The 13,080-nt window shown below is 41.1% G+C and overlaps 1 protein-coding gene across 2 annotated transcripts in view; it reads left to right on the top strand.

The window, feature by feature from the left end:
- Positions 1–13,080, top strand: part of LOC144596712 (kinesin-like protein KIF13B) — a 180,729-nt gene that overhangs the window by 72,580 nt on the left and 95,069 nt on the right. For both annotated transcript variants that reach the window (XM_078405429.1, XM_078405428.1), the window contains exons 3-6: positions 4,253–4,265; positions 7,085–7,145; positions 11,094–11,186; positions 11,504–11,684. In XM_078405429.1, coding sequence (XP_078261555.1) covers positions 4,253–4,265; positions 7,085–7,145; positions 11,094–11,186; positions 11,504–11,684 — 348 coding nt within the window. The remainder of the gene's footprint in view (positions 1–4,252; positions 4,266–7,084; positions 7,146–11,093; positions 11,187–11,503; positions 11,685–13,080) is intronic.

Here is a 13,080-nt window from a genome sequence, read left to right as displayed (position 1 = left end):
AAGGCAAAACATGTCAATAAAACCTGGCCACTAAATGTATTCTATACTTGAGTCTCTAACAGCGAATAATACCAGCTTCTTTATTTGTGTAAAATACACACGTGCTTGCAGTTGCATAGTCATAAATAATTGTACAGGCTACATTTTTATTCCTATTTCTTTGCCGATGGGTTGAAATTTAGAAAATGAGTAAGTAGAGCCATCTGCATATAACACTTGGCTAGTGGCCCTCAGTTGCTCAATAATGAAACTGCTTTCTATTTACAGAGGAGTTGCCGAAACTAATCTTTAATCATTAATAAGTTAATGCACCATGTGCAAGGGACTTTTTTAAACAAGGAAATTCAAGTTCCCATATTTGCATTCTAAATGTGCATATCATTCCTGCTGCAACCATGTGGGACCACTTATGGACAGCACTTGCAGTTTTGTAGTTTATGTTTGTCTTTATTCTTTACTATTACAAGTTAGGAAAGAATCTGTGAATCAGAGCAAGGCAGCTGTTGTTTGACTCCTGAAACGTGCTAATTATGTGGCACAGAAGGATCTGTTTGGCGGGTCATGCTGCTGAAGGCACTTTGAAAGAGCTATCTGATAACCTCTGTCTATCTGTCCACAACCTAGTCGTATTGTGTTTGAAAGATGTTATTAAGTTTGTAAAACCGTGACACTGAGTGTGTTCCGGTTCACTACCTTAATTTATCCACACCCCTTCTGCACATAATAAAGTAAATATGGGCACTACAATGTGTAGGTTATAAACTCCTTGTGTTCTTAATCTTTCAAACGTCTATTTGTTAACCTTTAATGTTCTTTGGTTTGTGTCTGAATTCTGTAAACTTTATTATGGTGATGCATTTTTAAACTTTTATTTCACTTTTCTAAACAAAACAGATTCCTTTCACCAATCTCATTTTCCTCTCTACTCTGTATGAATTGTTTGAATTTGTTTGAATTGCTTGTGTTAACTCCCCTTATCAGACTTTAGCCTCTCCCATAACACCAATGTGACTTTGATAAAAGTATGGCATTCATTCTTGGTGTGTCTTTAGTTGAGCATATCATCCTCCTCCTCTAACATCTTCCTCTACCGGCAGGATGGCACAGCAAATACCTGGCTCCATTCTTGTCAATCCAGGGAATCACCTACCATCGATGACCTTCCTAGTGTCACATTGTTTCAGAACTCCCAATGATTGAGCCACCATTTCATGTCAAAGAGGAAGTGTGACCTGAAATTTTAATGGAAGCATTAACTTTTTCTCTTACCACAGAAGTGGCCTGACTTGCTGAGTATTTCCTGAATTTTCTGTTTTTAGTTTAGATTTCCAGGATCTGCAGTTTTATTTTCATTTTCCTTTGATCCACCCTAAGAGCACAGGGACCCGGAGTGGGGGGACCGCCGTGAGGGCGGGGGGTGGTAATCAATGGACAATGGGGGGGCCAGTGTGGGGGGGCTGCCGTGAGGGGGGGGGGTGGTAATCAATGGACAATGGAGGACCCAGTGTGGTGGGACCGCCGTGAGGGAGGGGGGACGTGGTAATCAATGGACAATGGGGGGGCTGCCGTGAGGGGGGGGTGCTAATCAATGGACATGGAGGGCCCAGTGTGGGGGGGCTGCCGTGAGGGAGGGGGAAAGAACAAATTGGGAACTGGGGAGGGGAGAGGGAATTGGGGGGGGGGGGGGGGGGGGTTGGGGAGGGAATTTGTAACTTTGTAAACGTTTGTCATTTGTATAAATTATTTTGATGAGGATGTAATTGGCATGGCAGTAAGTTTGCAGATGACGCCAAAATTGGTGGTATTGTGGAGAGCGAAGAAAGTTGCCTAAGGTTATAACAGGATTTAGACCAAACGGGAAGGTAGGCAAAGGAATAGCGAATAGAACTTAATTTTGACAAGTGCAATATGATGCATTGTGGAAAGTTAAACCGGAGCAGAACGTACACAGTGAATAGCAAGGACTTGGGGAGTGCTGTAGAACTGAAAGACAAAGAGGTACAAGTACTTAGTTACATGCAAGCGTTGAAACAAGTTGGTAGGATGGGTGAAGAAGGCATATGGCACATTTGGCTTCATTGGTCGGGGCACTGAGAACAAAGATTGGAACATCATATAATAGCTGTACATGATGTTTGTGAGATCACTTCTGGAGTATTGTGATCAGATCTGGTCGTCATATTGTAGGAAGGATGTGATTAAGCTAAAGCGGATGCAGAAAAGATTCACAAGAATGTTGCCAGGATTTGTTGGCTTGCATTATAAGGAGAAATTGGAGAGGCTGGGACTGTTTTCCTTGAGTGATGGAGGCTGAGGAGTGAATCTAGAGGTTTATAAAATCAATGGGGCATCGATGGTCACAGTCATTTTTCTAGCATAGGGAAGTCTAAAACTAGTGGGTAGAATGATTTAAAGGGGAACTGAAGGTCAGGTTTATCACACAAGGTGGTGGGTATATGGAATGAGCTACCTGGGAAAGTGGTAGAGGTGGGTATAATTATTATGTTTAAAAGATATTTTTACAGTTTCATAGATAGGAAAGTTTGGAGGGATATGGGCCAAAAGCAGGCAAATGGGGTGAGCTCAAATAGATATATTGGTCAGGATGGACGAGTTGGCCTAAAAGCCTGTTTCCGTGTTGTATGACTAAGACAGGACTACCGGTGTGGTCTCACCAGGACCTTGTATATTATACAGTATCCTTTGGGGTATTTGTTAAAAACCTGGCTTCCAGCACCAGTCCTGGTAGCCTGTTCCATACTCTGTATGTGTAAAACAAAACTTGCCATGCATTTTTCTGACCTCGGGTAACCTCTAGAAAATTCTCCCCTTTTTTTCCACTCCCTCTCCTCCCCTGAGCCCTGGTTGACCTTATACCTATCTCTCCCCTCCCCCTCCTCCTATATTCCTAAACAATTTGTACCTCATCAATCCTCTAGCTTCACAATTCACAACTCCCTAATCCTTTTCTCTCACTCCTTGTGTGTTCACTTCTGTCCAACCTCCTACCTATCAACCCCCTTCTCGCCTGTCTTCACCTGTGACCTGCCATGCTTTATCCTGCCCTCGACAATTCTAGCTTTCTTCTCCTCTTCCCCCACCCACCCGACAATCAGCCTGAAGAAGGGTCCTGACCCGAAACATTACCTATCAATGTTCTCCAGGAATGCTGTCTGACCTGCTGAGTTACTCCAGAATTTTGTCTCTTTCCTTCTCCTTTTAAATGTTGTCTCTCTCACCTAAAAGTCTTTAACATTTCTTTGACTTATTTATTTTTCTTTGTCTTCATTCCTATCTATTCCCTTTTAATACACCACTACTCTTTGCTCCTTGGTTTGCTTTATGTTTTTGGCAAATGTAATTTGAGTGTGTGTGTGTGTGTGTGCGAGAGAGTGACTGGATGGACAGATGACACTGCTTGCATATTTATGTATAGTGCATATATTTTGTGCTAGAATTAAATGAAGTTCAAATCATTGTGCAAAAAAGACCCATCTGTGATTCACTGAGGCAGGCTCCTGGTAATAAGGAAGCACATGGAATAAAATAATAAAATATCCTCACCCGAAACTTGATATTAATTTTGTTGTGATTGGATTTCAGTGGTGTAAATTTAAGACATATCAATTAAAAGCTCTTGGTAGTAATTTGTGACTGAAACGAAGTGTGCAAGAGATGAAGTTTGTCATTAAAAAGCCGAAGGAGGCATCCAGTTGAAACAGCATCAATTAACTGATCAAAATGCATTCTTCCGAGGACTTTATAGAAGGGCTTGTAATGACATAAAACATTCCAGTGCTCCTTGCCCAAGTAATAATACATTTATTCCAAGATGAAATCTTGATTGTTGAACTGCATAACTTGGCACTTGTGATCCAGTTGTGACCACACGTTAATTAATTGAAAAGTGGTGGTCTGGTGTGTTTATGTTGAAGCGTTTTTCAGTGATTTTTTTTCGCTGTGCTTGATATTTTGGAAGTTCATTTAATTTTGAACTTAAATATTTGTTCTGCAGTTTTATCATGCATTCTGAAACATTTGTGACCAATATATTGATACATTTCCCGATTTGTACATTGATAGAGTTAAGGATTATATTTCTCAAGTACAGTTTCTTGGTAAACAGCTCGAGCAGTTTTTGTTTTGCATTATTGTATGTTTGAATTCGTGCAGACTTTTCAAACTGAATATAATCAATTAATTTTTTTTTTTTCCCATCACTTGAAAAAATACGGATGTCATGATTAAACAGAAGCCAACCAAAGGTAGGCTGTGATTTATGTTTTTCTTGGGTTGGTGGAGGAGGAAGTGGGATGTACATTTACAGTGTTGTTTGCTATATGTTTAAGAAAATCATTATATCCTGCCCTTGAAAAGTTGAATAGTTGACTGACTACAAGAGCATTTCAAAGATTAGGAATTCCACAATGAATCCTGACTACCCAAGTGACCTTTACACCAGCTGCATGGTGCAAATTAGGATTGAAAAGAAATGATCTGCACTTGTCAGAATGGGAGAGGCTGAAACAATATTTAAGTCCAGTGTCGTCTGGAGCAAAGTAAATACTGTAAAGTTCATTCAGTACTTTTGAAACATTCATACCCTAATCACTAGAATAATGAGGTTATCGGATGTATGTTCTGTCAGGTGTAGCCCATCAGGTCAACATGGATCAGTAGCATATTTAAGCCTCTAAACCCTTCATGCCCTTTATCAAACAGCATTGTTTATACAGATGGTGATGAATCACACTACCTCAGGGCAACTTTCATTGCTTTCCATCCCAGTAACCATCAAACTAAAATGGTAAATATGTTGGTATTAAAGTGCAGTGCCCTGGCATTCCAAACTATATTTACTTCAAATCGGTATAGACTTACGAACTTACGAACTTACGGTATAGACTTACGGTGTAGACTTACGAACTGTCTGTAATGTCACCTCTGAACACAGCTGTGACATCCTCCTTAACCAACAATGCAACCCCCCCTCCTCTTTTTCCCCTCACCCCTGTCTCTCCTGAAGCTCCTGTACCCCGGAACATTGAACTGCCACTCCTGCCCCTCCCGTAACCAGGTTTCAGTCGTGGCTACAACGTTCCAGTTGCTTATACCTATCCATACCCTAAGCTCATCTGCCTTATCTGTCAAGCCTCCTCCAGTTTAGGTGCAACCTGTTCCTTTTATACTGGTCACCCCTGCCCCGGAAGAGATCCCAATGATCCAGAAATCTGAATCTATGCCCCCTACACCAACTCCTCAGCCACCCATTCATTTGCCCTATCTTCCTATTCTTACCTTCACTAGCACGAGGTACTGGAAGCAATCCGGAGATTACTACCCTGCAGGCCCTGCTTTTCAGTCTTCTACCCAATTCCGTAAATTCTTGTTGCAGAACCTCCTTTCTCATCCTACCTATATTATTTATGCCAACATGCGCAACAACCTCCAGCTGCTCCCCCTCACTCTTGAGGATGCCGGGCAGCCACTCCGAGACATCCTGGACCCTGGCACCAGGGAGGCAACACACCATCCTGGAGTCTCGCCTGCTGCTGCAGAATCTCCTGTCTGCACCTCTGACGATGGAGTCTCCCGCCACTACAGCTCTGCCCGACGTTACTCTTCCCCGTTGAGCCTCGGCACCAGGGTTGGAATCACAGCCCTGGCTACCACTCAATCTTGTCGTGTCGTCCGCTCCCAAGAGGGTGTACCTGTTTTCAGTAGGTACAGCCACCGGGTCCTCCTGCACTCCACGTTTACTCCTCTTTCTCATAGTCACACACCTTTGCTCTTCCTGTATCCGTGGTGTGACAACCTCACTGAAGGTCTTGTCCAGGAAACTCTAATTTTCCCAGATGTTCCTGAGGTCATCCAGCTGGAGCTCCAGTTCCCCAACACGTTCATTCAGGAGCAGCACCTGGATACAATTTCTGCAGGTGTAGTTGTCAGAAACACCAGCAGTGTACCTGACTTCCCACATCCTGCAGGAAACATGCTGTACCAACTTGCCTGCCATTTCTTCAGTGGACAAAAAAATCACAAATTTTCAATCAAGTGTAGCCTCCTTGCCTCGGCCTCCTCGCCGAAGACTCTTGAGTCAAAGACTCACACTTTACCTCCCAAGGCACTCCACCTTCACAAGGCCGCTCCGCTACAGCTGTGCTTATTTTTATCTGCTACCTGATCAACTACTTTAGGGCTAATTTGTAACTGTTTTAAATCTCTGTTACCTCTGACTCACCTTCTTTCAGCCAATATATCTTGATTTTCTACATACACATCATAAACAAAAGATGGAAAATGTTATGTTCAATGTATGATGCGGACACAAGTTTTGATACTTCATTTGCATTATAATTTGTTCCGCTAGTATATAATTTATCAGTTTCTAAATGCTGGAAATCTGAAATAAAGACAACATGGCAGAAAGATGTATCATGGCAACGGAATTGAAATGAGAGGAAACGGTTGAGTTAATGTGTCAGATTAAATGAATGAATGAATAAGTTTATTGGCCAAGTACGTGCATATACAAGGAATGTGCCTTGGTGTTCCGCTCACAAATGACAACACAAACATACAGTTAACAATTAAGAATAAAGCATAAACACTTCAAAACAATAGGTCTAAACATGTGGGTGAAAATAAGCCAGAGCAAAAAAGAAACTACAGACTTTGGTTATTGAGTAGAACTACCACTCGTGGGGAAAAAAGCTATTTTTATGTCTGGCTGTGGCTGCTTTGACAGTCCGGAGTCGCCTTCCAGAGGGAAGTGCTTCAAGGAGTTTGTGGCCAGGGTGAGAGGGGTCAGAAAGGATCTTGCCCGCTCGCTTCCTGGCCCTTGCAGTGTACAGTTCGTCAATGGGGAGAAGGTTGCAGCCAACAATCTTCTCAGCTGTGCGATTGATCTTTCAATTTTGGATTGAAATATGGAGTAATAACGATGGTTTCAAAATAACATGTTTTTAATTTGGCTTAAATTTAATGTTTTTGAAGTTATATGAATATTTTTTCAACCTTTTTCCATTTTGTAACTACAATATGAAATGAAAATGAGGCATTCATGGTGGTCCTTTATCTGTAGGTTTTTGCATACGATCACTGTTTCTGGTCAATGGATGAGTCTGTTAAGGAGAAGTATGCAAGTAAGTTGCTGTTATAAAATTCTGTTTTACAGCTGTATGGGTTGAGAGCTCATTTAAAGTATAACCAAGGCAGTAGCTTTTGGTTTTCTTATTGACATTTTATCATTCATGCCCTTTGAAGTTTCATGTTATAAACAGAAGTGGGTTAGTGATCACAAAGAACGTTCAAGTACTTACTAGGAGTCATATTACGAGTTACTTGGTCTCTAAGTCAATAAAGTTTGAGTTTCTATCTATTCCTCATTAGATTTCTTAAGTTAACGGGGTTCCAGATACATTTCAGTCCCATTCTCCCCTCATTCCTCTGTAGCCCTGCAATTTGTTCTTTTTTACATGTCCATCAATTTCTCTTTGATTCTTCACTCACTTGCACTAAAGGATAATTTGCAGTAGCCACTTAACCCATCTGGATGTCTTTGGGATTGGGAAGAAGGCAAGGCAGGACACCTGGCAGAAACCCAAGTAGTTACACGAAGAATGTGCAAACCCTATTCCGACACACCTAAAGTCAGACTCAAATCTGAGTCTCTGGAGCTGTGAGGCAGCAGTGTTGCTTGCTGTGCCATTGTACCATCCAGCAAAAGCAAAATACTATAGATGCTGGAGATGTGAAATGAAAAGTAAAATATGTTGTACATATCAAGTAAGGCAGCCCTTTTGCAGAGAGAATTATAGTTAATGTTTCGCTCGTCAATCTGATGACTCTTGACCTCCAGAGTATTTCCGGTGTTTTCAGTTTTAATCTCTTGGTGGATATTGTGGTTATTTTCAGGTTTATGCTGGTGGCACATCCTTAAACTCCAGCTATAATTCCCTCTGAAAATGTTTACTTCCCTTTTGGTTTAAAAAAACGTTTTTTTCCATATTTGTTCAAAAGGCAATAACGTATTGAGTTAAATGTTCATAACTTGTACCAATACGTGAGAAGCAAATGATGGTGGTGTTTTAGCAAAGCCCATTTCTGGCAGGAACTAGCATTTGTATATTTACCATTGGACATCAGTAGATAATATTTCATCACAGAAACATAAATTCACCCAAACACATAAAAAAAAATTCTGGATGCTGGATCTCTGAAGAGATGTTAATCAGATTAAATCATGTCTCTGGAGAGCAATAGAATTAAAGATATATATTAGTTATGGAGCACAGAAACCTTGTTCATGTCGTTGGCATACTGGTCTTGTCCTATTTGCCTGCATTTGATCCATTGCCCTCTAAATTCTTCCTATCCATATATCAATACAAATGTCTTTGAAAAGTTGTAATTGTGTCCACTTTGATATCTTTCTCTGGCAGGTCATTTCAGATATGGCTACCCAATGAGTGGAAAAAATGCCCCTGGGGTCCCTCTTAAAACTTTCCCCTCTTAACTTAAGCGTACGCCCTCTAGTTTTAGAATCCTTTACCCTCAGGGGAAAAAAAACAAAGAATGTTCATGTTGCTCATGTCCCTCTTGCACACCTCAATAAGGTCACCCCTCAGCTGCCTATGCTCTAAAGGAAAAAGTTCCAGTTTATCTAACCTCTCCCTATAACTCAAGCCTGCAACCCCACGCAACATCTGCTAAATCTTGTCTACACCCTTTACAACTTAATGTCATCCTCCCTGTAGCTGGGTGACCAGAACTGCACGTAGAACTCCCAAGTGTGGGCTCATCACGACCTGTATAGCTACATCATTATGTGCCAAGTTTTGTACACGGTACCCTTTCCAATAAAGGCAAATGTGCCAAATGCTTCCTCTGCTACATTGTCCACCTGACTGGCCACTTTTAGCGAACCATCACCTTTACTCCCAGAACTCACTCTTCTGCAGCATTCACCTGCACTGTACCTTTACTTGGATTAAAGTGAAGGGGATCTCCTAAATGTACATCTTTTGTACTTTACAAGTTCCCCAATCTGATTTCAGTGAGCGCAAGTCATGGGTTCCTGTCAGTGTGAAGTTCTTTGGAGAGGCTGCAGGAACAGATTTAACTGATCCAGAGCTCTGATGGAAGGTCACCAACCTGAAACATTCCGTATTTTTATCACTCAATAAATGTCCCACATAGGAGATTGGTGGGCAAAATTAGAGCACATGGTATTGGAGGTAGGGTACTGACATGGATAGAAAGTTGGTTGACAGACAGAAAGCAAAGAGTGGGGATAAATGGGTCCCTTTCAGAATGGCAGGCAGTGACTAGTGGGGTACCGCAAGGCTCGGTGTTGGGACCGCAGCTATTTACAATATACATCAATGACTTGGATGAAGGGATTAAAAGTACCATTAGCAAATTTGCCGACGATGCAAAGCTAGGTGGCAGTGTGAACTGTGAGGAAGATGCTATGAGGTTGCAGGGTGACTTGGACAGGTTGTGTGAGTGGGCGGATGCATGGCAGATGCAGTTTAATGTAGATAAGTGTGAGGTTATCTACTTTGGTGGTAAGAATAGGAAGGCAGATTATTATCTGAATGGTGTCAAGTTAGGAAAAGGGGATGTACAACGTGATCTGGGTGTCTTAGTGCATCAGTCACTGAAAGGAAGCATGCAGGTACAGCAGGCAGTGAAGAAAGCCAATGGAATGTTGGCCTTCATAACAAGAGGAGTTGAGTATAGGAGCAAAGAGGTCCTTCTGCAGTTGTACAGGGCCCTAGTGAGACAGCAGGCAGTGAAGAAAGCCAATGGAATGTTGGCCTTCATAACAAGAGGAGTTGAGTATAGGAGCAAAGAGGTCCTTCTGCATTTGTACAGGGCCCTAGTACTGGAGTACTGTGTGCAGTTTTGGTCTCCAAAGTTGAGGTAGGATATTCTTGCTATTGAGGGCGTGCAGCGTAGGTTTACTAGGTTAATTCCCGGAATGGCGGGACTGTCATATGTTGAAAGACTGGAGCGACTAGGTTTGTATACACTGGAATTTAGAAGGATGAGAGGGGATCTTATCGAAACGTATAAAATTATTAAGGGGTTGGACACGTTAGAGGCAGGAAACATGTTCCCAATGTTGGGGGAGTCCAGAACCAGGGGCCACAGTTTAAGAATAAGGGGTAGGCCATTTAGAACAGAGATGAGGAAAAACTTTTTTAGTCAGAGAGTTGCGAATCTGTGGAATTCTCTGTCTCAGAGGGCAGTGGAGGCCAATTCTCTGAATACATTCAAGAGAGAGCTAGATAGAGCTCTTAAGGATAGTGGAATCAGGGGGTATGGGGAGAAGGCAGGAACGGGGTACTGATTGAGAATGATCAGCCATGATCACATTGAATGGCGGTGCTGGCTCGAAGGGCCGAATGGCCTTCTCCTGCACCTATTTTCTATTGTCTATTGTCTATTGCATGATCTGTTAAATATTTCTAGCACTTTCCATTTTTTGTCTTATCCAGAATTTTGATTGGAGAATGTGAGCCTGATAACCTTATTCCCCACCTTTGGGTAGATAAGGTTATATTCTTGCACCATTGAGCATGGCTAGGCAAGAGGAGAGGAGGTACGGAAAAGAAAAACGTACCACCTGGCCCACAAGCCATGCTGACTTGGCAGATCTTCATAAGGCCTGAAACGCCCATGCAGCTGCTGTCAAACCTGTAGAGTTGGTTAAACCATTGACTGCCGGCCTGATTCAAATTTTTGGTTTGTCACTTCACCTCCTCGGTGCTGGTTGGCTAGCCGTCTTCTATTCTCTGTGTCTCACACGCCAACTCTGTTAAATGTGAAAATGGACATATGGATCAGTTTTCACAATTATTAAAATGATCATATCAGGCCTTAACCCTAACTCTTCTGTGAATACTAAAACACTAATGTTTCAGTTCAGTGCCTTGTCATCATTTGAGTTATTGTACAATGTGCTTGCTTGTATTTCCATGAATTCTACAGAATGTTTGTCTTGCTCTTTTTTGTCTTGAATCATTGTCCATTTAGAAATAATTTGATTACTCTCTATGTGTTATTTAATTCTTACCCACCAGGTCAAGATATGGTGTTTAAATGCCTTGGTGAAAGTTTGCTACACAATGCCTTCCAAGGATACAATGCTTGTATATTTGCTTATGGGCAGACTGGTAAGATGCTACTAAATGTGTATTTCTTTCGACTAAGCCAAGTTAAAATATATTCTGTAATGATTATTAGCACATCTTGGCTCTCATAAAATCAACTAATTCATTTTTTATTGAATGACATTAAATATAATATAATGGATATTTATGTGATTCTCTCACAGATCTCTATTAGGTGGTTTTAATATGAACAAGTGCATTCAAATAAAGTATTTTCATTTTACACTGTTCACATTTACTTTGCTATCAAACAAAGAGACGCCGAGTTTATAATGTGCAGTTGATCCTGTTAACTATCTATATACCTGTTTGATGGTTAGGCTCGGGTAAATCGTACACAATGATGGGTTCAAAAGATAATCCTGGTTTGATCCCCCGGTTGTGCAGTAAGCTGTTTGAACGGGCGCTGCAAGAGGCAAATGAAGAGCAGAGCTTTGCAGTTGAAGTGTCATTTATGGAAATCTACAATGAAAAAGTCCGGGATTTGCTTGATCCAAAAGGGTAAGTATATGAAAATAAAAACACAGTAAATATGCATACATCAGGAATGGGTAGTTTTATACATAACATCAATTAACAGGTTTTTTTCTTTAACCATAAATAGATTTCTCTGCAAGTGATGGCCATAATAGTCAAATACGATGTTCAGCAATAATGATAATCATACAGCATGGAAACACACCCTTTGGCTCAACTCACTATGCTGACCAAAATGCCACACCTAAGCTAGTCCCATTTGCCCATTTTGGCCCATATCCCTCTAAACCTTTCCTGTCCATGAATTTGTCAAAATGTATTTTAAATGTTATTGTACCTGCCTCAACTACTTCTTCTGGCAGCCTCTTCCATAGACACACCACCTTCTGTGTGGAAAAAATACTAGCCTGCCCAATCTCAGGCCCTTGAATCCAGGCAACATCTCCTTGTAAATCTTCTCTGCACCCCTATCAGCTTAATTACATCTTTCCTAATTCAGGGTGACCAAAACTGAACAGAATATTCCAAGTGCGGCCTCACCAAAGGCTTGTACAACTTGTAACATAATGTCCCAACTTCTAGACTAAATTTCCTGACGAATGCCAAAAGCCACTTTCATCACCCTATCTACCTGCAATTTATATGTAGTCCTATTTGTATTCCTAGATCTCACTACTCTACAACACTCCCCAGGACCCTACTGTTCATTGTGAAGGTCCTACCTTGGTTTGACTTCGCAAAATGCAAAACCTCATACATCTGCATTAAACTCCATTAGTCATTACTCAGCCCACTTGCCCCGCTGATCAAAATCCTGCTGTATTTTTTTGATAACCATCTTTGCTGTCTACAAGACCACATATTTTTAGTGTTGCCTGCAAACTTGCTAATCATGTCTTAAAATAGTTGCACCAATTTCATTCTGAGCATTCACACTTCCTCCATATGGCAAATTTCTATGCTCAGCTGCAGATGTTCCCCCGACTGGCAAGAGATCAAGTTGGGTTTCTTATTTGGATAGTAATAAAAAGACTCGCACGACAACAGTAATCTCCCATACATGCACCCATTACGGTTGATTGACCAGCCACACTACGACTATTCCTCTTCAGTGAAGTCCTGTCTTCGCTTACACACAGTTTTAGTTTCATGTCTGCAAAAATGCTTATTATTGACATTCACAGCAGAAATCTGACATTTTGTCTTTTCTTTGGTACTTAAAATAACCTTTTCTTTACTCACTCCTGGCTTATTGAATCCCCTTGAGTATATTGAATGAACTTGTTTTAAATTTCAATAGTGCCAAATAATATTGTAGATACTTTTTTCTTCTCAGTGATTTAAAGTTATTAATGACTGTTTAAAAGCATTTAAAAATAATGGCATACTATATTGAGGAATCTTATATGGATACGAGGTC

Source organism: Rhinoraja longicauda, chromosome 9 (assembly GCF_053455715.1).
Source record: "Rhinoraja longicauda isolate Sanriku21f chromosome 9, sRhiLon1.1, whole genome shotgun sequence".
In the NCBI taxonomy this organism is placed as follows: Eukaryota; Metazoa; Chordata; class Chondrichthyes; order Rajiformes; family Arhynchobatidae; genus Rhinoraja; species Rhinoraja longicauda.
Note: the sequence above shows the minus strand (reverse complement) of the source record. Positions and strands in the feature narration are given on the sequence as shown.